Genomic DNA, 24,762 nt, shown 5'->3' on the forward strand with positions numbered 1-24,762 from the left:
TTTCCTATGGCAGGATCACGATCTGGATTTCATCTCACTTCTTTTTCATGTTGTTTTTAAGACTTTTCTGACCAGCAGACAACATTTTAAGAACTAAATAATTATTTTCCTAAGTTCTGAACAATTTTTCTGCACCAAATTTTGCCTTTTCTGTACAATTTCCTAATTTTGATTTTGTCTTGTGTCTTCTGAACTTTTAGTGTTCATCAAGAACATTTTCACATCATGATAAAAACATTAATTTGAAAACCTGTCAACTTTAAGGGTTCATGTGTTTCTTCTTTATTGCCGTCTTGCAGAATTCCCAGAGCTTTGGCTTTTATACAAGAAGTCCATATGAAGCTTTTTGAGATGTTTCTGGATTAACTTTAGTTTTGTTTGTGCACTTGAAAGAAACTGCAAATGTACAGTTGATTCAGAATGTGATTAATATCTTTGCTATAAATAACACAATTTAAGATGGAAGCTTGGGGCCATAAATAAATGGACCTTGGGCCACGATTGGCCCCCAGGTCGTACTTTGGACATTACTGATTTAAATGATGGCATCCTTTTTCTGTACAAATAAGAATTTAACTTCTTTGTGATGATTTGGTATCCAAAGTCCAGTTTTTCAATTCATAAGTAAGGTAATGACAGTTTTTGATGGGTAAATGATTTATTACCAGCAATGAGTTTGATAGTTACACAAAAAAGTGATCTGATCAGCTTATGAAATAAAAAGGACAAGTGTAAGGTCAGAGCTGGAATCAGCTTGAAGTAGCAATGCCTAAAGCTACTCACAACTGGTGTATTTCTTTAGAAACATTCCTGCAGATAGCATAAAGTAAAACACAAATTGTCAAACATGCACCACGTCCGACCGTTGTGTAGACAGGTGCAAATTCCCACAAGCCAGCTTCTTGCTTCATACATTAATCATCTCTTGACAACAAAATACACATTGTGCTTATTAATAAAAACCTTGTTCTTGGAGCTTTGGATAACCCCCCGGGTCTCTGTGGACTCTGGAAAAGGTAGAGTAGGGAACAAACAATTCTGGACAGCCAAATCCCCAAGGCGCCCCCAATGTTGCGGAAAGAATGCAAAACCAGCAAAACAGAGGGCAGGAAAAGTGAGATGTCAAGATGTTCCTTGTTTTAATGCAGGAGGCAAAATGAGGCGTCAGTCACGGGTAAGAGGCAGCGATGAGTCAGAAAAATTCAGACCAATGAATGGTGAAATAAAGTACTCTCTGTTATCACTTTTTGGGGGGTAAAAAAGCAGCATGAAGTAGCTGTGGTTACACTGACGTTTTCATAATTCTTGCTTATGAAGCTTATGTTTTTTGGACATCATCATTGAGAGTCACTGGACCCCAGCGCAAAGCAAGCAGAGGGGGGAACAACCGCTACCACATTTAGAGTTTTCTCTGAATCACTGGTACACAGAAACAGCTCCTTTTGGATTTGTTGGATAAACTATTTCTGCTTCATTGGTGATGCTCATTCCCCATCAATCCTCTGACCCTCTCTATGCCACACTCTGACTCATTGGACAAGCAGTCAGAGCCAGGGGAATGTGCTTATACCTTTAAAAATGGAGGCCACATTTCTGCCACTTGAAGACATTGAGGAATTTGATTTGGAGTCATGACCTTTGTCGAACATCATCTTCTCTCTTTTTCGAAACAGTAAATTCCAATAAAGATACAGTCCAATAGTTTACCTGGAACGCCTCATCCAAGCCCACTATGCTCAGCCTCAGAAAAGCGCCCAGTGCTTCCAGCACATAAGGCCTCAAAATCACTAGCTCGACTCTTCTCTTCTGTTGTCCCTAAATGGTGGAATGAATTGTCCAACTCCATTCGATCTGCAGAGTCCCTCTCTACTTTCAAAAGACAGCTAAAGACCCAGCTCTTTAGGAAACACTATGCACTTAGCTAGACTGTTCTCCACTGTTGTCCCCAGTGGCAGATCATGTCTTCCAGCTACAGTTGACTCGCACTGTCCTGCTCTACTCTGGGAATCTGTTCAGCTCTGGAGTGACCCAGCACTTGGTACTTTGGTCATTATTGGGGTGAGGTTAATTGTTGATGATGATAATGGAAGGTCTTAAATTGTTTGGTTGCTTCATTGCAGCAGTTCCTCATTTTACAAGAAAAAAAAAAACTTACTTACTTTTGTGCATTGCCTTTACACTTCTTGGCAGTACCTGCATCCAAATGAACTTGAAGCACTTTGTTACTCTTACTGATCTTGTTTCCTCTTGTCTAGATCTTTGCTTGTGTTGTTCTTGTTCTTGTATGTACGTTGCTTTGGATAAAAGCGTCTGCTAAATGACATGGTAACATTGTAATATTGTAACATTGTAAAGACTACAAGAAATGAAGTCAGGGGTCAAGTATATAATCAGAGCCAATCTGAAGATTCAGGTTTGTTTTTATCATACTTTTGGGCAGATGGCTGTTCATCAACGTGTCTGGTTCTGCTTGAGGTTTCTGCCTGTTTTCCCATTGTCGGATTAAAGTTGGGTTTCTGCAAGTATTATTACAAGGGAGCCCAGAGAGCTGTGTAAGGTGTCATTAGATCTCTACTTAGGCTTATATTTTGGGTTTTTCGAAGTACCCCAAATACCAGTATCCTTAATAATAACAATAATAATAATAATAACTGGTATTTATATAGGGACTTTCAAGAAACCCAAGGTCGCTTCACAGGGTCAGGTCGGGGGTCTGGAGGGTAGGTGGGGACAACACTATCTAATGGGGAAAGGCCTTGAGGAAAAGGTGCATTTTGACTGCTTTTTTTAAAAGGCTCTGTCTCCAAAAGTCTGCAGCTTAATCCAGGGGATGGAAAGGAGACCCAGGTCCGAAGACCGTAGGTTCCAGGATGGAGTGTGTTGTTGGATAGAGGTCAGCCAGGTATTGGGGGGGCAAGGGACTTGTAGGTGAGGAAGAGGAGTTTATAGGAGATACGGTACTTTACAGGGAGCCAGTGGAGGTGAATGAGAGTGGGGGTGATGTGCTGCCAGGGCTTGGTGTGCGTGAGAACCCTGGCAGCTGAGTTCTGCACATACTGGAGCCTGTCCAGGGCATTGCTGGGTACCCCGAACAGGACTCCATAAAGATAGATCCTTAGCATTTCTGTTCTCCTCTTTCTTGTCTTTATAAAGTGAAAATAGTAGACAAGAGTTGAGCGAAACTCACTCTTCCTCAGTTTCCCACCTTTTTCATAACAAGGTAAGATTTCCTCACGACTTTTCAGTGGAGCAAGTGATGAGGTGAAACCTTACCCTGAAGACAACAGCCTCTACAGAGCAACCTTTAAAACTCACATGATCAGATGGATCTCAGTCTTTAAGCATCAGTCTCCATTAGTCCTACATGTCTCATCCGAAAAGTGAGATGCAGGCGGGATGCTGATACCAGAGTCCAAACCTCGCTCAAGCTCCACCCCGCCGCTGTCACAGTACACTGCACCTGAGCTGGAGTCACAATGTATGGAATCACTGCCATTTTTCAGGGTCAAAGTCTGGTCCTGGTTGTGTTCAAGGCTAGAGGAGGACTCATCTGAGAGTGGATCCTCTATAAACTCAACGTGGATGTCATGATGGTTGACAGGTTCCAGGGTAGTTGGGACCAAAGTAACTGGATCAGGAATGGGTGCCTTTATGAGAGAAACGCAGGGTCAGCTGTCTGTAAAGGAGGGATATATTTGTGGGAATTCTGATTTCTTATTCTGAGAAATACCTGGGTCTTGGGTTGGTTTTCAGTGATCGGTTCTTCTTGTTTTGGTCTTTGTAAGAACATGGTGAGAAGTGGAACAAGGAGCAGAGAGGTCAGCCCTGCAGCCAGACACAGCAGAGGCACCAACCCTGAGGGAAAGACACAGACAAGTTCAACACATCACTGCTCCAATGAATACAAAACAAGTGCTGCAAAATAACAAGACGAGCCAAAGTGAAGCTGCAGAGTGAGAAGAATCACAAACAGGAAATTAAATTCCATCCTTTGGACTAAATGTGGGAGGACAGGATTTTGCACCATTGAAAGGGTAAACAAAAGGTGAGTTTTCCATCTCTTGGAAGATATTTAGAGTCAAATCTGCTAAACCTTGACCTCTTATATGTAGAAATGCCAGCAAATTCATGTGTTGGTAAGTTTCTTCAGAATGGTTATAGTTTTTAGTTTCAGGTGTGAGATTTAAAGTATGAAAAGTCTTCCTCTCACCTGCTTTGGACACCGTCACGACACACTGGGGGGCAGATTTCGGAGAAGCAGCCATGGAGAAGGTCGGAAAAGAGAAGTTGGCAACAGCACAGTAGTTCTGACCCGGAGCCAAGCCAGAAAACTCCACATAGGAGACTGCTTCCTGGGTCCAAACTGTGCGGCTCTGCAAGAACACAAAGCAATGCCCTTCAAAATAAAAGCACAGATTCAAAAGCCAAAAGAGCTGATGACACATCCATCCATCCATTATCTTGACCGCTTATCCCGTCAGGGGTCACGGGGGGGCTGGAGCCAATCCCAGCTGGCTTCGGGCGGAAGGCAGGGTCATCCCTGGACAGGTCACCAACCTATCAAAGGGCTTACACAGAGAGACAGACAACCATTCACGCACACACTCACACCTACGGGCAATTTAGAGTGATCAATTAACCTGGTGAGCATGTTTTTGGACTGTGGGAGGAAGTCGGAGTACCCAGAGAGAACCCACCCATGCACAGGGAGCTGATAACACATCTTTATCATTTTTAAGGTATAGGCTATCAACCTTATCTCACAAAAACCCAATATTTGAGATGCATTGATTGGATTTTAAATGTCAGTTTCAGACACTGACTAAATTTCTACCCTTAGAGTCTTATTTAGCTTTAAGAGATCTCTAAATAATGTTCTTAGAGAAGGGTTGAAGCACACTGGTCCAACTCTGGAGGCTCCTAACAGCAACTTTGTCTTCTTTCTTTATCAGCTAACTGAGTTGAAGTTAACTATAGAAGAGATTTTAGTCCATAGTTTCTTTAATATAAATATAAATATTACAAAAACAGCCAACATGCATGTCAGACCTGATACTGAGACTGATTGAGGTTGTTGTACACAGTCACTGTGGTCCAAGGGTCGATCAGCTGAGTGATGGGACAGCACCTCTCCATGGAGCACCTCCTGTTGGCTGCACAGGGGAACTGCACCTTCACCAACAGCTGCTCCTCTTTCAAAGAGACTGTGACAGAAGGAGGGCTGTAGTCTGGAGGGGAACAGAGAAGGAGGGACCGTTAATTATCTTAAAGCCCGACTTTAATTACAGGATAAAACATTACACATTAAAACAGGCTGTTGTACTTTCCAAAGCCGCAGGTTCAAAATAAAGAGCACTTTCACTCTCATCTGACACTTCTGCAGGATCTGTGCTTTTTAAACATTTTAGACTTATATGTTTAAGAAAACGAAAAAAACGCCACTGACTGAAGTCGCTGTAGTCGAACTTGCGAGGCTCGATCCAGATGGTGGAGCTGGGGTCAAGGTGGACGCCGAGACGGATCATGTTGTACAGCTCAAAGTTTGAGAATGTGTGAGAGATGTCGCAGCTGCGGGATGAGATCCAAACGCACCACGATACATCTTGCCAGGGGTCCCTGCAAAGAGAGCATATAGAATTGCATACAGTGTCGTTAAGTTATAATATGTGCATGAGGAAAAATGCAAAATTTTACAAGGTTAAACCTTTTAAAATACAAATGTTGGATGTTTGAATTCTCTGTGGCCAAGTCTCAATACATATTTCTGCACAAGGCATCAAAGTTTCTTGAGGATATGTCCTCCGATTATGTATTTTACTCCAAGAATAAAAAATTCTATGCAACTCCAGGCACCAAAATTAAAAGTACTGCCTAAGTACTTTGCACTATGTCATTATGATATATTATTGAGTTATTATCATAGATTCTAGTGATGCTCATGACTGTATGTTGCAGCTGGTAGAAGTGCTGCCTAATTTAAACTACCTCATATACTGCTATCTTGTTAATATCGCCAACTAATCCATCCTCAACTATACAGTACAGTGCTTTAATGCCTATACTTTGAAATATAGTCTTTTTTTTTACTCCAATAACTAGAGTAGAGTGAGAGTGGTTCTCTAATTTGAAGTGGAAAGGTGAATAAAGCAAGAATAATAGTAATACATGCATATTATACATGTTTTAATGAACAATTTAGTTGCATTGGAAAATTTGATGCAAACACAGCAATGCTTTAAAATTGTTTCATGCATCCAGATATTGAATGCAGAGCAAAGTGTGTGCAGTTACAGGACTGTCTGTCTCTCTCTCACACAGACAGTTATACTTACCCCTGAGTCTTTGTCTGCACAGTGTAGGTGGTATTAGAACTGGCATGGGGACAATCCCACCGCAGGAGGCATCCTAAATCCAGTGATTCCACAGTCGTGTAGCAGACTAACCCCAACGACCCTGGGAGGTTTGCACGAAACCCGAACACCAAAATAGCACAATTACAGAGATGCTCATTGACGCTTTAAGTCTAATTGTCACAACATTGTTAACCCATGCAAGGCTTGCATACCATAAAGAACACGGTAACACAAAACAATTCATAAACTGTGCTTTTAAGTTCAGCACTCACCTTTCACAAGCAGAGCAAGCATGACACAAAACCTCATGGATGCTCTCAACCAGTCCTTCATTTTCTCTGGAGGCTCCATGGCACTTCTGTGACCCCTGGATCAAGCAAGCAACACAGTGATGATCTTAACTATACTGCATGTACAGAACAAGAGGTGAAAGACTCCCGGCTCCTGTGGAGAGGCACTGAGGACGAGATGGAATAAGCCGCAGGGGAGGATGACAGAGTGGAGCAGACAGGAGCGTGGAAGGGGTGGAGAGATAAGGATTTAATTGAAGGCCAGTATTTTTGTAAAGGAGAGGAAAGGCTGTAATCTACTTAAAGGAGGAGACTTTACAGCTGAAACAAAACAGAAGATGTAAATTTGTTTCTGATTGTAGTAGATGTTAAGTAAATGTGTTACTGTTCCTCTTTTTAAGTCTGGCCACACTCAATCTTTCATAAAATCACGTTTTTAGTGCTCTTGAATTTTGCTTTTTGAAAGTTTCCCTCCAATTTTTTCTGTCCCGTCAGCCATCTAAGTCCCGTAGTGATGTGTTTTCATGTACATTTTTTTTTAAATTTGAAGATCAATTTGTCAGTTTTTCTTATTCGATGTGTTGTTTAAAACAAAAATATTCTATCGCGTTTGTTTCATTTTGTCAAACTGGTAAAATTACAAACAAGAGGTCAAAGAGGTCAAAATCTGTGAAAAATGTGAAAATAGGTAGAGAAATTGTTCCTACTAAATGTGCTTTTTATTTTTCTTTGTCGTTTTTTGCAAATAATGTGGCTGAAAAGCTCAAAATGATATACTATGCTTAACAGTTTCATTTTTAACCAGCTTTACCATCCATATTTAGCTGCTTTGCATGCTGGCATGTTGAATTTGTTACTGAGCACACAAAAATGCTTATCAATGATGATGCTAACACACAGTGGTGGACAGTAACAAAGTAAATTTACTTGAGTAAAGTACTTAAGTACATATTTGGAGTATCTGTACTTTACTTGAGTATTATTTTTTAAAGGGAACTTATTACTTTTACTCCACTACATTCAGAAGACAATTATCGTACTTCTGACTCCACTACATTTCTATCAGTGCTCTAGTTACTCACCACTTTAGCTTTGAAGTCAGCTCATCAATTTCCTTCTCTTTCTGAAATCTGATCCTTAAGACAGTAAAATGTGTTTGTGTAGTTCTGTTTGTCTCAGTGGTTTAGTCGTACCTGTATATCCTGCGTCCCCACGGTTGAACGTGGAGCAAACACAGATCATCACTCAGATCAGGCAGTTCATTTAGAGGTGGTAATGATGGCTATAATTCTCCACCTGAGCTCCCATGTCCATATCTTCAGCCCATGTTGGAGGTTTTTGAAATGAAGAATGATACGTATCGTTTGAAATGTTCTCCCGGTTTCCCACTCTGCCCAAACATACAAACATTCACTGTCCAACCTGAGAGAGCGTGTTGAGCTACGTCACATTTGTTTAATTCCAGGTGAACATTTCAAACTAAGTTGTCTGTAATTGGAGTAACTTAGTGTCTGTTTTTATTCCATGGTATAGTTTTTAGAGATTTGAAGTAATTGTTTCTATGTAAACATAATGTAACAGAATGTACTCCTGTATGTATTCTTGACTGCATTTATGTATGATGAAAATACAATATTTTGAGATTTTTTAAGAAGTACTTTGAATACGTAAGTATTTTTAAAAGGAAGTACTTCCGTACTTTAACTCAAGTAACAATCTGACAGAGCAACTTTCACTTGTATTGGAGTAATATTTGACACGGGGGATCTATACTTTGACTTAAGTAATGAAGCTGTGTACTTTGTCCAGAACTGCTAACACATAAATGCTCTGTAAGTTGACAATATTTCTAAATTTGTTAGCATGCAAGTCAGTCTGTTTTTATGTGCTACTTAGCCAAATTCATTTTGAAAAGGTAGCTAACAACGATGTGGCTAACATGTTGTTGCTAACACATTAATTATGTCAACATTTCAGTTAGTGTATGAACTTGGAAGGGTATTAAACACTCTTGAATTGATCTCTATTCAACATGCTAACATGTTGGTACTTAACTGTATAATTTTTTACCATAACCAGCATGTTCATTTAGCTTGTTAGCATGCTTTTGTGCCATTTGCTCAAGGTACAGGTGGAGTTCATTAAAATCTCAGTTTAGTGGATATTTTGGCGTAAAGTATTGGAAATAATGAGTTATAAAACTATGTATTAATGTGACTATAGTATGGTCTTGGACTAACAGTAACTACATTAAAGCCATATCAATGTCAAGACAACAACACTGCATTCTATCTTTTTATTCAATGTCATCTTTAAATAATAAGAATCTGTACATCTCTTAAGCAGGTCTTTGACCTTTCATTCCCAAAAGTAATAATGACATCAATATTTTCCTTATTAACAACAGTAATACAGCTGAAGTGCTTAACCAGGCCAATAGAGATCATACAGCCACAAAAGAACGGTGTACAGCACACACTCTTTCCCTTCCTCTCTCACATACACACACACACACGAACACAGGCATGTCGAGCCTTTCACACAATCAATCCACTCCACACTCACACCTCTCAGCAGTGCACCATACACCTCCTGATAATTAAAGACATAAAGCAAAACTGCCTGTTCATTCAGAAACAGCACCAAACATGAAAAGTCATTGCAGCAGTAATAATACTAAGCTTAACATTCCTCTTTTCAGCATCATTTTCATCAATATCATCAGTCATAGGAATCTTTACATCTGCAAATATACACACAAACCAACTGGGCCCAAAAACTGGAGTGTTAACATGCTGAACAGCTCTGGATGCTGCCCATCATCAGTCAGTTCAACGCAGGCACGGCTCAAATCTGTAGCTGTTACACCCTCGGCCCAGCAGAGGGCGAAATTCATCATGATATCAGTTTCTAGTTCCACAGTTTTCATTAAAAGAGTAGACCTGGAGTGTGTTTAAGTTGGTGGATCTGTGGAGAGTGATCTGCATCAAAAAGCAGGTCCAGAAAATAAGCGGGGTATTGCTGAATTAAAATCTGTGCAAATTCTAATAAGACCCACTTAATTTCCAGAGAGCAGCTTTTGAAGCAGAGTTTCCTTGACTGAGGAGTTTAGGTTTGAGCACCCGGTAAAGCGAGTCCCGGCTCCAGGCTGTTGGTGGTGGTTGTTGGTGTAGGAGAGGGTGGAAGTCCTTTGGGTCCTGGACCAAGCAGTCCACGTGAAGCAGCGTGGTCCCCGTTCAAGTTCTTGTAGGGATTTCTGCGTGGCGGAGCTCTGAGACACATTGAAGGGAAACGAAGTCCAGCGAGGCAGCAGCCTGGACAGGAGATCACCTCCTCCTGGTCCAGAGAGTGTCCGCTGCCCGAGCCAAATGGGGACGATCCGGCGGGGTCGCTGGGAGGGGAGTGGTAGCCGTTGTTGTTGGTTGTGGCTGGAGTGCCGGTTGTATTTGCCACGTTCCATCCCAAGGGGCGACTCACAACCACGTTGTTGTTATCCAAGTTGGAAAGGGGAGGCAGGCACGGGGGGCCGTTGGAAATAGCAGACCCCCAGCCGTTTGAGAATGGTGGCGTGGAGGGTTGTATGGGGGTTGAGGAATGGGATGGAGCAGCAGAAAGTTTTGAGTAAGGAGAGGAAGTACTGTCTTGTGCATCTGGGGAGCTTGTACAGTCCATAGGCTCCTCTTCCTCCTCCTCTTTGTCCTCCTCTTGGTCTAGAGAGAGAGGTTCCAGTGACAGAGGAAGACCCGAATCACCCCCTTGATTTGTCCCACTCCCCTCAAAAGTCTCCTTCCCCTCTTCCAACAGTCGCTCTTCTTCACCCAGTCCATTTAATTCAACATCCACAGTGTCTATCTCAGACTGGGACTCCTCTTCTGTGAGGACAGTGTTCGGTGCTGATGTGAGGTATGGAGGAGGCGTGCAGGGGAGTGAGTGGCAGCGCCTGTGCCTCCGGGGTTGTTCATCTACGTCCGACTCTGATGCAGCCGGGTCGTCGCAGTCCGGCAGAGGCGGGAGGGTGAAAGTGAGGGAGATCACCGACTTGCTGGGGGTGTCGAATAGCTTGATCTTGCCGCCTTTGAGGTCTTCCCTTTGAGAGAAGGGGTTGACACGTGCTGGAGTTGCCAAGGTGACGGAGGGGGGCGCGTCTGGGGGATGGAGCATGTCTGATTTGCTGCGGGAGAGGCGACGGTCAGACGGGAGGCCGAGGGAGCGCCTTCGTAGCAGTCCAATCGCTGGACAGACAGCTGCAAAGAAAAAAGGGAAAAGTTATTAGCTTTAATTTAAAGAGCTGAAACTTGATTACATCCACAAAGTGTTCAAAGACTCACATTTGAACGCTGGCTCATCCTTCTGTTTCCTTTCAGCCTGCTTCCTCTCAAGATCCACCACGATTTGAGAGAAGGATGGACGATGCGTTGCATTCATCTGGTAAAAGAGAGAGAAACCAAGAGGAAAGATTAAATCGACTGAACAAAGTTATGAATGAAAGAGGAGGAAGTGCTGACAGCTGCACTGAATGCTCTGTGTATGTTCTCCTTAAACACAGTGTTTAGTGACATTTGACATCTGGTGGGAAAGAGGCAATGCAGAAAACATAAAGATATACTAAGTAATTTTTGTGTCAAGTCAATTAACACTGTAAAAAAAAAGATGGGCAACGTGACAAGTCCCCTAAAGTGAAGTCAACACATTTAGCATTTTTCTCAAACATGGTTTCTTTCTTTATGGTTACTCATTGTCGCGCTGATTCATGTCCATGTGTTCAGTTTTCTGAGAAGTTTAGCTTTTAATTATTTATTTGATTCTACAAAAAGGAGTACATGACAGGGGGGGTGTCAGACTTTCAACATGTTTCAAAGTTAATGTTAACTTCCATTTATCTTGAACAGAACTGAAATCAGGCTAATGTGTACAGCCAAACCAAGAGCAAAGAAGAGATCAGGAAACAGAGAAGGCAGAGAGGAGAGAGAGACTGTTTCTTACGTTACAGCAGGAGATCGCCAAATCCAGGAAGTCAGGAGGACAGTCCCCGACCATCTGCTGAAAGGCCTCCACATCCAGACCGAAGTCCTGTAAACAAACACATAAATAGGTTTCCATTAATGTCTGTGTTTACTTCTTCAAATACATCCTGTGTTTTTAGAGCTGTCCTTAAAAGACCCTGGCACTGTCCTCTCCTCTATGATTTATTGACCTCATAATGCCACAGTTTAGTGGCTCTAACTGCTGTACTGTGAAACGACCACAAGGGGGAGAGATGCAACTATGAGAACTGATGCCATGTTCTATACAGTATATATAGAACAAGTGTGTGCTGTGGATGCTTTGTTTATGTCAATGGGGAGATGAACTAAACATGTACTGACATGTCAAAGTGTAGTTTGGAAGCCTAATGCAGGCAGAGAAGGAAAGATGGTTCATTTTATTTAATTCAAGATTATCTGGAGTCATTGTGTTTATGCATTGCATTGTGGGAAAAGAGTCACCATAACAACTTAACTAAAAAAAAAAAATTGCATCTGTCTGTTCTATCTTTATCTCTCACCTTTTTAATCTGGCTTTTAACCTGGAGTAATTTCCTTTTTAGCCCTAGCATTATTACCATTATTTTAACATCATTTTTATTTATTTTATTTTATTTTATCTTATTCTATTCTATTTTATTTTTACATTTCTTTCCTGGTGTTTAATTGATTTTATTTGATTTATTTTATTATAATGATTTTATTTTATTTTAATGATTTGATCGCCATGTTTTTATTTTTAAGTATTTATTATTTGTGAAATATGCTTTTTTAATAAAAATGAGTTGAGTTGAGTACAAACTAGTGAATCTTGAGATTAGAACTTGCATATATGTCAAACTCTAATCTTTTCCACAAGTCATTTGGCAAAGCAAAATGTTATTACACTCATTACACGCAAACTTAAAATATTTAAATAATTTTCCCATTTTAATTTTGATGATTACAGCCTCAATAAATAAATAAAAAATCCCTGAAGAATATTTCAATTTGAGTTAACTTTCTTAATTTTCAGTGATAATGAAAAGATTACTTAATCTAGATCAGAGTAGTCCTTTTTTTTTAAATACACTAGTTTAAATTTTACAATAAAAGTAGTTTTAATTCTATACTTTAACAGTTTTATGACGTTGCTCTGTGAAAAGTAAGTAAGTAAATTTTATTTAGTATAGCACCTTTCATAGAATAAAATCACAAAGTGCTTCACAGGAAATATATTCAAATTCAAATTAAATCATAAAACAGTCAAATAAACAGACAACAGCATAATTAAAACATTAGACTGTACAAGGTGAGTCGAAGGCCTGTTTAAATAAATGTGTGAAAAGCCAGTTTGGATAAATGTGTTTGAGTTTGCAGCAAATATAATATGAAATACACAGATCATGAAGCAAACACATTTCAGAGTTGTGTAACATTTTGTCTTAAATAAAAAGATGTAGCTTCCTCTTCTGAGATGAAAATTAACAGCACCACCAGAATATCAGATACCTCTCTACTTGTTTTTCAAAATCATCTCTGTTGTGCAAGCAGAGTGTCAAGATGAGTTTAAGAAACCGTTTCACCACATCAGTCACGTGTTGGAGGTTCTTATGAAACACTGACACAAATAGATTAATTCAGGAACTCTCCTAGACGGCTCGTATGCTATCAAATATTTCTTTGTTTTAGTGCAGGTACTCGTATAATAAAGGGCTCTATGAAATGAGACGTGCGTAAGATGATGAGCATGTGATGATAACGTTGTCATCGGTTACCTCAGTGCGCGGCAGGATGTCGGGGTCAGCCTGTATCCTCGCTATGATCTCACACAGGATGATCCCGTAAGCAAACACATCCACCTGGACAAGAGGACAAGTCAATGAAAGGAGGATAAACACAGTGAGGTACAATTCAATAACACACAAAACTGACCGACAATGCATGTTCACTCCTGTGCTTCATTCTGCAGCTTGTTTCTAGTTACAAGACAGAAGACTAAATATACAGTAGAGACAAAAAAAACCCTCAGTTTATCTGAATTAAAGAGACACTGGCCCCTCGAAACCCCAAAGGAAGCTTTCATTTAGGCCAGTCAGGGAAGCAAACATGCTGTTCAGTTTGTGTTTGAGGCATTGGGGGAAACTCATGTCTTTAAGTAACATGGTGTTGTTAATGTTAGTTAGCATGAGTGTGTTAATGTCACACTGGTGCATCAGGGCTCTGCAGATCTTCAGACTTAACGCTCTTTCTGATCTGCAGGATGTTTCTTGTTTCTCCAGAGTCAGTTGGCAGCTGGTGTGGCTGCTTCATGGATACAAAGATGTATTTGAAACACATCTGGGCTGGCTATGTGGCAACTTAAGAGCCTATTGGGAAAATGCTTCAAATATTGGATAGCTACCTGTATATCGTCACCCTATTAAAATAATGGCCTAAGTTATTTTGAAAAAATTAGTTTTTGGCCTAAATCATCTCTTGATGATTCTGGCCACCTCTGGTAAAATCACCTTAATCCTTAGTTGAATGGATTATGCTCTTTATGTCCTGTAGGACAATGGCCCTATGTCAAGAGGGTGACTTTGGCCATTTTATTCTTATCCCAATTCAAAATTTTTGATTCTTTAGGATACACCCGTCAAGTGTCATCACTTCTTTGACAATTTTACACATAGTTAGGCAAATCAAGATGACCGAGAATGAAGATTCAGGGGATAAAATGAATAGTACTGGGATAAATACAAAAACCCAGCAAATAAGAGCTGGACAGGGGAGGAGAGGGACATGCCTCCTCAGCATTTGATTGACCTGACATTTGTTTAATTTAGGTTAGAGTTATTTACATTGTGAGTTTGCTTTATGGAATTAAAAGGACAGTTAATAGTCAGGTTTCAAAAAGTTGTCAAAACTGGATGTTGGAAATGGGTTAAGTTTAATAAAAACCCAGTTAAGAAGACCTGAAGAAGTGAGGTAAGGGACTGCCTCCTTACCAATTTGATTTACCTATGGAATGAAAGGGCAGTTTAAGCCAGGTTTAAAGTTGCCTAAGTCACACTAGCATGTTTGAAAATTGGCCTAAATCACTTTATTCTTTATTGTTACGTAATTGACACACAAACTTCTACGTATGTCAACAGTCATCCACATCCACAGTCTTCTTTCTTTACAGGTACATTTGTCAAAGGAACTTTCATAAAGTGGGGAGAAAATGCTCATTCTTCACTCTTTTATTTAACTCATAGGTTGCACCTACAAAGACTTTCTTGGTAATTCATGTATTAAAGGGATAGTTCATCTTTTTAAGTGGGATTGTATGAAGTGCTTGTCGATAGTAAGTGTATCACCCACAGGGGGATACCGGCCCCTTTGTTGAGTAACTGGCCCAGAGAAACTATCAACATCTGCAGCTGAGGTCAGCTCTACCAGTTAATTAAGCTAATTTTAAGAAACTCTGACACAAACACTAATGCCAGTGTTAATCTCTACTTAAATCAGAGCTTTAGTTTGCTGTCAGAGAGTCCATTAGTTTGAGATCTCCTCTCTGATGTGTGGAGTCTGCAGCGGTTGATAGCCTCGCTTCCGTTCTGGTTCTCTGGCCAGTTTCTCAACAAAGGGCTCGAGCCGGCTGGCATCCCCTGTGAGTAATACACTTACTATTGACAAGTACCTCATACAACCCCAGTAAAAAAAAAGAAACAATCTCTTTAAAAACTAGACAAAGAAATTTGGATTTCCTGTCATGTAAGCTGTGTGCATTTGTATTATATTTGTACTTGTCAATCTAATCCACAGTCTGGATCAGGTTTCTAGTTAATTCGTAGTTTCTTTTAGACTCAGACGGTCTGTGAAACCAAAAATATCACCACCATCATCACCATCTCTGAAATGAAACCCTAACATGCCATCATGATTTCCACCCAGCTACGCAGAAAAACACCAGCAACAAAGGCCAAGAGTTTTTTTTACCTCTTACATAACTCGGTGCCTCGTTTGCCTTTCATGTAATAACTGATTTATTAAATATTTATCGCTCTACTTCACTGCCCCGGCTCTCGCTTTATTTGCTTTCATCACACCCACACTGGACCTTGAACTCTCACAGCTGACGGCTAATGAGGAAGACGATCTGTCACTACCTTCTCATTATAAACCTCTCCTCGCAGCACCTCCGGGGCCATCCAGTAGGGGGAGCCGACCACGGCTAGAGGCTCCTGCTCGTCTTCTTCACTGCGCGGGGAGAGAAGAGGAGATAAAGAAGGAGAGGGTTAGTTTCATGTCAAACCAACAGTTGAGTTTTAAACCTGGGGGGACATGGCCTTCTCTGTTGCTGCCTCCACCCTCTGGAGCTCTCTCCCCCAACACCTCAGACTCTCTCCATCACTCACCAAATTCAAATCCGGACTCAAAACCCACCTATTCACAAAGTCTTTGAACCTATAATTAATTGATTTTCGTTTTGTTTTGTTTTATATTGTTTTGCTTTTTTGCACCATTTCTTTGCTTTTCTATTGTATAATTTATTTTATGGTAAAGTGTCTTAGAGAAACTATAAAAACGCTTTTATAAATAAAATGTATTATTATTATTATTGAAGTATCATTTTAGATTCACCTAACGGGGTATTCTTTAAAAAAAACTTCACTGCTTGGAGGCGTTTAGTCCATCATCGCTCAGTTTTCCTTTGACTATGAAAAAGTGCACCATCACATAAATCTCATAATCAATTTATTAATTCATAATGAGACAATTATTGACAACTTCTGCAACTATTGATTCATTGTTTTTTGTGCTTTTTCAAGCAGAAATGTAAAATATTTGCAGTTTCACGCTTTCAAAGTTAGTGCATTTCTTAGTTATAAAAGACAAAAAGTGAAGAGATTTTTGGTTTTGGTTTCTTAGTTTTGGACAAAAAAGACATTCAATGATGTCATTTTTGGTTCTCGGAAAAAGTTGGTATTTTTTCCACACTGATTTATTCTACATACTTAAAATCTTTTTTTTTTTAAAGTTATATTATTGGGTGTTTTTGCCTTTATTGATAGGACAGCTGTAGATAGACAGAAAATGTGGGGAGCAGAGAGTGGGGGAAGACGTAGCAAATGGTCGCGGCCGGGAATCGAACTCGCGACCTCTGCCACCTCTGCCACCTCTGCCACCTCTGCGACGAGGACTATAGGCTCTGTATGTGGAGCGCTTAGACTGTTAGGCCACCAGCGCCCCACATACTTAAAGATCTTTGGATTTCTTATGAAAACAATTATTAGTTGCAGCATCTTCGCTTGATTTTTCCAAACAGACAAAAAAAAGCAATGTTAAGTTGTCGACTTGAGTTTTTATTTGATTACGATGACTGTTTTATTGTTAACTTATAAACTCTAAAAAATCTGCACTTTTAAAACTCCTATAAGGAACTTTTAATTTATGTCAGTTTTGGCACCCCCTGTGGACAATACAGGAACTTGCTGATCTTGTCCTGTACGTGTGTAGGTTGTGTTTCTCTTGATCAAATCAAGATATTGAACTATCAATCACATCATTCACTGTGCAGCTTTGCTGTGGAAATAGTGAACAAAGACTGTTAGCATCAAGCTATAGCTCACCGTGTCGGACATTTACCTGGCAGCAGTTATTTAAAGCATTAAAAACAACTATATAGAAACAATCCATCAGCATAGATGGTCTTGTTTGCCTTTTTGGGTCATACAGGTCTATTTCATAATCAGCTAAAAAAAAATCCTTACAGGAGTTTTAACAGCCACCGCAGCATTCAGTTGTTGTGCAGCATTCAAAGGAATGAAAAGGATTTGAGTTCACAGTTACATCAAATCAGCACTGAAAGAAAAGAACACATTTGTTTCCAGACTTCATGACGCATGAGAAACCATGAAAGCATATTTTTCCATTCAGGTGATTCGTAGGAGACGTGATGAAGGGCAAACAAACACTGAAGCACACAGGCATCACGCTCCATTTCATCAACGCTCCACCTAATCAAAGGTTTTATGTTTGTGCACACTTCCTCCCTGTCCAAGAAACCGCAGTGTTTTCAGTTAGGTGCAGATATTGTGCAATTTTTTTTTTTGCAAAGAGGAAGGAACACTTGAATGTGCAAGGACGCACACACACACACACACACACACACACACACACATACACACGCACGTACACTACCATACACCCTGCTGGCAGATACTTCCTCTCTGTGCTATTTCCATCTGCTACTGTGGGCCATGATGCTGCAAAAATACAGCAGAGGAAGTGACTGCAGGAGGGAAGAAAGAAGGAGCAGAGACAGACGACGCTCAGAATGTAAACAGAATTTGGAGAAGTGGAACGGCGGTACGGGGACGTGTAAAGTGAGCGCGAGCAGAAAGGAATGCAGGGAAAGAATGTACAGAAAGAGTTACGGAGCGCCACCGAAGGGATGATGGGAAAGTAAAGGACAGGAGAGATCCAGTAGGAGCAAAAACAGGAGGGCGAGCAGAATACTTTGACCTTATTTGGAGTGCTTTTTCTAAACTCCCCTCATCTCCTCTCCTTCCCTCCTTTCCTTCATGCCACAACCACCACCACAGCAGTGTCTCTCCAGCACAAACACACACATTGGAGAAGAGTTGTCAACATCACCCTCTCTCTGTCACAGGATACGACAGTGTTTGACGACAATTTCAAAGCAAACATGGCTTGAATGAGACGGAAGCTCAGCTGCTATTGAAACAGACACTTGAGCAAACACAATCCATGTTTAATAGCTGCGGGTACGCAAAAATACACAAAAAGTACACAAAAAGTACACAATAAGCAACAAAATAAATACTACATATCAACTTTGACGCTCTGTTTTAAGGAATTGTGTGCTCTAATTTTAAGCTGACATCATGAGCTTTGACAGGTCTCCAAAAGCCAAAAGTTTAGCAGCGCCAAGTCAAAGTTAAAAGTTTCCTGTCCTGACAGTGACACACACACACTTGTGTAAACACAGAGGGTGGCTGGGCACAAACAGAGGCAGTGAAAACACACACACACACAGACAGAGGAGGGCAGGCTGGGATACGCTGACAGCTGTGGCGTCTCAGAAAGGCGTGTGTTTACTACATGACCACAGACAGAGAGAGGAGGAAGGATGAGGCGCTAATGCGACAGATGTGTGTGTTTGTTTTTGTGTGCGTCTATTGATGCTGCAGGTAGGGCCATGCTCTTCCAATAACAAGTAACTCACTTAATGGACAGTGTTCTTATCAACCTTCAAGTCTGGTTATAAGGATGAAGAAGATGTGATGTCATGATTTTGTTATAGACGTCTATGGATGTTGAGTTGTAGCCATAGACTGTATAAATAATGGACATAGTATCCGTGATGTCACCCAGCTGTTCCTGAAGAGCTGTTTGGAAGCCAATCGTCGGCGGGAGCCATATTGGAAATGTTGAACTCATCCAAACTTAGTGAGACTTAAAGAGGCGGAGTTTGAGCCTCCTAGCCAACAGCTACACTGTTCCCGCCTGTCAATCCAGTCAGTCATGTCCTTCTTTAACTTTATACTAACCCAGCACCAGAGGGAATACTTGCAGAGTAGCATCATGCTAACAGAGCTAACACCAGACACGAACGCCACATTGGAAGGATTTCACCTGCTGTGGGCGGACAGGATACAGGAGAGGGGGACTGAACTAACTGGTGAAGAAGGCCAGCTCAGTCCTGGACCCTGTAGAGGTGGTGGCTGACAGGAGAATTATGGCCAAGCTGTCATCTCTGATTGGACATTTTTTTACTATATATATTCTTGTACTGTACACCTTCTTGTTTGCTGCTGTAACTCCATGAATTTCCCCGTTGTGGGACGAATAAAGGAGAATCTTTTCTTATCTTATCTTATCTTATCTTATTTGGGCAAAACTTACAATCTTAATATCTTCTGAACCGCCGCGCCAGAAACAGCTACATAGACCCAAGCCTTTTTTGGACCAGGCTTTAAACATGTTTATTAATGCTGCAAAGATCATATTTTTTGAATGGGTGTCTATGTGGTTTCCTGTGTTTCTGCAGCCAGTCTCAAGCGGACGCTCAATGAACTGAAGTTTATAACACTTCAGCATGGGCTTCATATTTTGAGACCAGAGGTTGCCGCTTGGTTGTAGAACAAGTCATTCGTGCCAATTTGACTTTTTAGTACTTGAGACTTTCATATATTTTTATATGTATAAACTAAAGTCTTTAAAAAATGATGGACAACACGACAGCTCCCCAGAGGTGAAGCTAAAACATAAGAAGCACCCCCCCATCCATTAATGGCTGCAGTAAAGGTCACAAAGTTCACCCCCTCCATGTGAACAGATGGGTAAAAATATAAAGTCTGATGTCTTTTCCCTTCTTTCCTCATCATGTCATTATTTTAAGATTTTGTAAACTCAGCTTTCCTGTGGATATGATGTCACTGAAGAACCAGCTGAGTGCTGTAACTTCTCTGCTGGTTTATGGTGCATTCAGGGACGTGACACTGGGGGATAAGAAGTGTCATTTAAATGTCACTGCAAATTAAAAAAACACTGATGTAAACACAGCCGCAAGTCTGTGGTCCAACATGGCTGCCGGCCTTGCCTCGTATTTGAAATGATATTAATAACAGTCCCCGAAGTGTGAGAAACTCTGGAAAAACTGGAGTGGCGTTTGGTGTGAGTAATGTCTGTATTTTACGCGAGTCCTCTGCAGAAACGAGAAGCGAGCATGTTACTCACACATATACAACACACAGCGATGAATAGAGACAGAAAAGAGAAGTGCAGGGCTGTGATTTATGGAGTGAGACTTATCTAATCTCTCGGCGTGTTGATAGAAGGTTTGATGAATCGACTGCTGCGGACTGACCTGTAATCTGGGATCTTCTCCGCCAGGCCGAAGTCTCCCACCACGCCCGAGCACACGCAGCCCTCCCAGCGCACCAGGCAGTTCTGCACACGGGGGTGAAAGGTCACACACATCACGTTTGCTGCTCTTAAGTGTGTGTTCAGTGTGTGTGTGCGTGTGTGTGCACATTCCTTTCTATATGACCCTCTGTGTAAACAGTGATGTAAGAGTTTATTGTGCAGAGCTGCTTGCTCGCTCTGGAGGATATCAAAGTTTATCTCTGGAGCAACAGCTGAGGAGGACAGATTAATATTATTTCAAATATCATTAAAGAAAAACATCCTCATGTTTGTTTAAAAGTCCTGTAAGTGCAGATATCTGTGATTTCTCCTCCTCCCTGACTTCTTGTATCATTTGTAGTTCGTGTGTTTTACCGTGCGGGTTATCCCCTGAGGAATATGAATCTAAGCTCTGGTTCAGTGATGCGTGTGTGTATGTTGTTACCTTGGAGGTGAGGTCCCTGTGGAAGATGCCCTTGCTGTGCAGGTACTGCAGACCTCGGGCGATGTCCAGAGCCAGGCTGAGCCGCACGCTCCAGGAGAGATACACGTCACTGCCCAACAGCTGCTCCAGGTTTCCGCCGTTTATGTACTGAAACATCAGGAGGAGTGATGAGAAAAGGAAGGGGTTACTCACACAAAGAGACAGACTGAAGCACAAAGAGCACAACACACTCTGATACTAGTCTGGCATTGATATGAATGATGCTTCACTTATTGTTCTGGGACGCTGGGACCTGAATGTCTCATAATGCCTCATTGTAAAAAAGCTGCTGTTAAAGACAGCCATGGATTGTTTCCTCATTCCTCATACACACTGCTAATATTACTATTGCTTTAACTATTATCATGATTATGATCATAACTATCATTAAAAACAATAATGAATAATAATTTAAAAATTACAATAATAATAATAATAATAATGGTATTATAATCATTATTATTGGTATCAATCAATCAATCAAGCTTTATTTATGTAGCACCTTTCATACAAATCAAATGCAACCCAAAGTGCTTTTTTTAAATAAAACAATGGCAAGACATATTAGGGGAAGATCATAATAATACAAATTATAATATTACAAACTAAAATTAAAATAACATAAAATAAAATAGAGACTAATGCACACCAAAAATAAAATATGTGTAATTAAAATAAGTTAAAGCATCAAAATTAAGAATACAAATAGTTAAAATAAATAGATTTAAAAAGGGTAAGGATAAGAGTTGAAAATAAAACTAAGGCTAAAAATATCAATAAAACTGACTAGAGAAATAAAAATAAATAAATAAATAAAAATAGAATAAGATAACTCTTAAAATTACTAAAATAGTAAAGCAACATTTAAATTAATATTATAGTAAAAGGTAATTAATACAATTGTTAAACCCGACATGAAAGCCAGACTGAATAAATACGTTTTTAGTTTACGTTTAAAAGTCTCAATATTATATATTATTATAACTAATATTATTAATTTTGTATTCATTATTTATTTATGTTTCATAGCACACTGTTTAGATGTTATTCCTGCTTTATTTTCTTTAAATGTTGCTGCTTTTTTCCATTTTTTTTATTTTCCCCCTCTGTTTTTATTTGAATTACTTTTTTGTCTTTCCTTTCTATTCATGCCGTTACTTTCTCATTTAATCTACCCTGTTACTTGGTCACCTTCTTGTAAAGCACATTTTTTTGCACATTAAAAAAAATAAAAATAAAAGTCAGCCATGTGAACGTTCTAGCTCATCTTTGTCCTAACTTTTATTGTGATGGCCATAATAAACAAACAAAAATCAACCAAAGTGTTCTTGAATTATTCATCAATCATCCAGAAAACTGACTGCATAATTAGTCATTTCTCCAAAAGGCAAAGTATGCCTGTTTTGGAGCCACATCAATGTTAAGATATACTACTTTTCTCTGTTTCAAATGTCTTTTTTCTCTTTTTTTAACCATTTAATCTTTTTGTTGTGGACAAACTCTCAACACAGAAAAACTGAAAGCTGTGTGTCTAAACTCAAAAGCAGTCCAACATTTCTCCTTCACTAAATTCTACAGACTGATTAAAAAAAAATCTATTAATGGTGCTGAAGTCTGTTTCTGGACAATAAAAGAGACGTCTCTGTTCATCAGCTGAGCCTTTTAAACAGGCCTATTTTCATCAAATCATTCATGTCATATCAAAGCCAGCTGACCTTTTCAGTCATCCCAATCTGATGACCTATCGCACTAATGTATACCTCCATTTTAGGCAACAGAACACAAAATCCCTCCATTATCCCCTTATCGCTTTCTTTTCACCATTAGGCAGCAGTGTTACCATGGAAACGTCAGGTAAAACCATCAAACATAAGACAGAGGTGACAGAATGACATTCTTGAATCTGGGTTGTGCAGTAGACTCATGGTGTTCCCGTTTTTTCCCACTTTTCCTCTAGGTTTCTTTTCATGTGGAACATGTGGAATGTGGGTGATGTACAATATGTTGTTTGTGTGTCTCTGTCTACACGAGGACTGTGGTTGGTTTGTATGTTTTTATTACCAATGGAACTGTGGGGGTGGCTTAATGTGTGCAGCACTTTAGTCAAAGGCCAGTTTCCCAGAGAGAACAATATAGTGTCATATTGTGCATTTAATGTCATGAACTGGCTGATGGCATTCAGTGTAGCACACTTTCCCGTCAGCCCTTATTTCCAATATTGTCTATTATATAATAAAGGGTATCACAATGTAATACACCTGTTACATATCGTAACAAATCCTGTCGTGACTTATCATATTTTAGCGTATCATATTGTAGCATAGTGTATCATAACACAAAGTATCATAACACATAATATCGTACGGATTGTTACGTAACATACCATATTGTAACATATTGTATAGTAACGTATTATACTGTACAGGTTGTAGCGTGACGTATTGTATCGTAACATATCGCATCACAGCATGTTTCGCAACATACCGTAATTTATCGTATCGTAACAATGTATCGTGACATATTGTATCTTAAGATATCCTATTGTAAGATATCATATCCTAACAGATCGTATCGTGACATATTGTATCTTGACATATTGTATCGTGACCTATTGTATCTTAAGATATCCTATCGTAACATATCATATCCTAACAGATCGTATCGTGACATATTGTATCTTGACATATTGTATCGTGACCTATTGTATCTTGAGATATCCTATCGTGACATATCCTATCGTAACATATCGTATCGTGACATATCGTATCGTAACATATCGTATCGTGACATATTGTATCTTGACATATTGTATCGTGACCTATTGTATCTTGAGATATCCTATCGTGACATATCGTATCGTAACATATCGTATCGTAACATATCGTATCGTGACATATTGTACCGTAATATATTGTATCGTGACATACTGTATCGTGACATATTGTATCGTGACATATTGTACCGTAAAATATTGTACCGTAACATATTGTATCGTAACATATTGTATCGTGACATATTGTATCGTGACATATTTTATCGTGACATATTGTATCGTGACATATTGTACCGTAAAATATTGTACCGTAACATATTGTATCGTAACATATTGTATCGTGACATATTGTATCGTGACATATTTTATCGTGACATATTGTATCGTGACATATTGTACCGTAACATATTGTATTGTGACATATTGTATCGTGACATATTGTACCGAAACGTACTGTATCATAACGTATTGTATTGTAACTTATTGTATCACAACAAGTTATCATAACTTATCTTAACGCATCGTCTCATGTTGTAATAGATTGCATAACATTGTATCGTACCATATTGTATACTATCATAACATATTGTATTGATTTCTAGCATATTTTATCATAACGTATAGTATAGTAATGTATAATATCGTACAGATTGTACTGTAACATACTGTATGGTAACATTGTACCATAAGGTATTGTTTAGTAAGTATTATAGCTTACATGTATTGTGATGTATTGTATCGTATCACAACATGTATTGTAAAGCATCGTATCGTATAATATATTGTATCATAACGTATTGTATCTTATCATATCGTAACATATTGTATTGTTTCTTAATGTGTGGTTGCCTTTGTGCATTTGAGTGTGTCGTGTACTGGCTGATGTCATTCATTGTGACACATTTGACAATCAGCATTTATTCCAAGACAAATTTCCCCAAGGGGACAATAAAGTTTA

The 24,762-nt window shown here is 39.7% G+C and overlaps 1 protein-coding gene across 1 annotated transcript in view; it reads right to left on the bottom strand.

The window, feature by feature from the left end:
• Nucleotides 1-8,925: 8,925 nt before the first annotated feature.
• tesk1 (testis associated actin remodelling kinase 1) overlaps nucleotides 8,926-24,762 on the bottom strand; it is a 37,722-nt gene continuing 21,885 nt past the window's right edge. Inside the window, exons 5-11 of the mRNA XM_034676476.1 lie at nucleotides 20,993-21,139; nucleotides 20,510-20,592; nucleotides 15,783-15,873; nucleotides 13,425-13,508; nucleotides 11,627-11,713; nucleotides 10,972-11,068; nucleotides 8,926-10,887 (exon numbers count right to left, since the gene is read on the bottom strand). Of these exons, the coding sequence (XP_034532367.1) occupies nucleotides 9,752-10,887; nucleotides 10,972-11,068; nucleotides 11,627-11,713; nucleotides 13,425-13,508; nucleotides 15,783-15,873; nucleotides 20,510-20,592; nucleotides 20,993-21,139 (1,725 nt within the window). The 3' untranslated portion in view covers nucleotides 8,926-9,751. The remainder of the gene's footprint in view (nucleotides 10,888-10,971; nucleotides 11,069-11,626; nucleotides 11,714-13,424; nucleotides 13,509-15,782; nucleotides 15,874-20,509; nucleotides 20,593-20,992; nucleotides 21,140-24,762) is intronic.

The sequence above is a fragment of the Notolabrus celidotus genome, chromosome 23, assembly GCF_009762535.1.
Source record: "Notolabrus celidotus isolate fNotCel1 chromosome 23, fNotCel1.pri, whole genome shotgun sequence".
In the NCBI taxonomy this organism is placed as follows: Eukaryota; Metazoa; Chordata; class Actinopteri; order Labriformes; family Labridae; genus Notolabrus; species Notolabrus celidotus.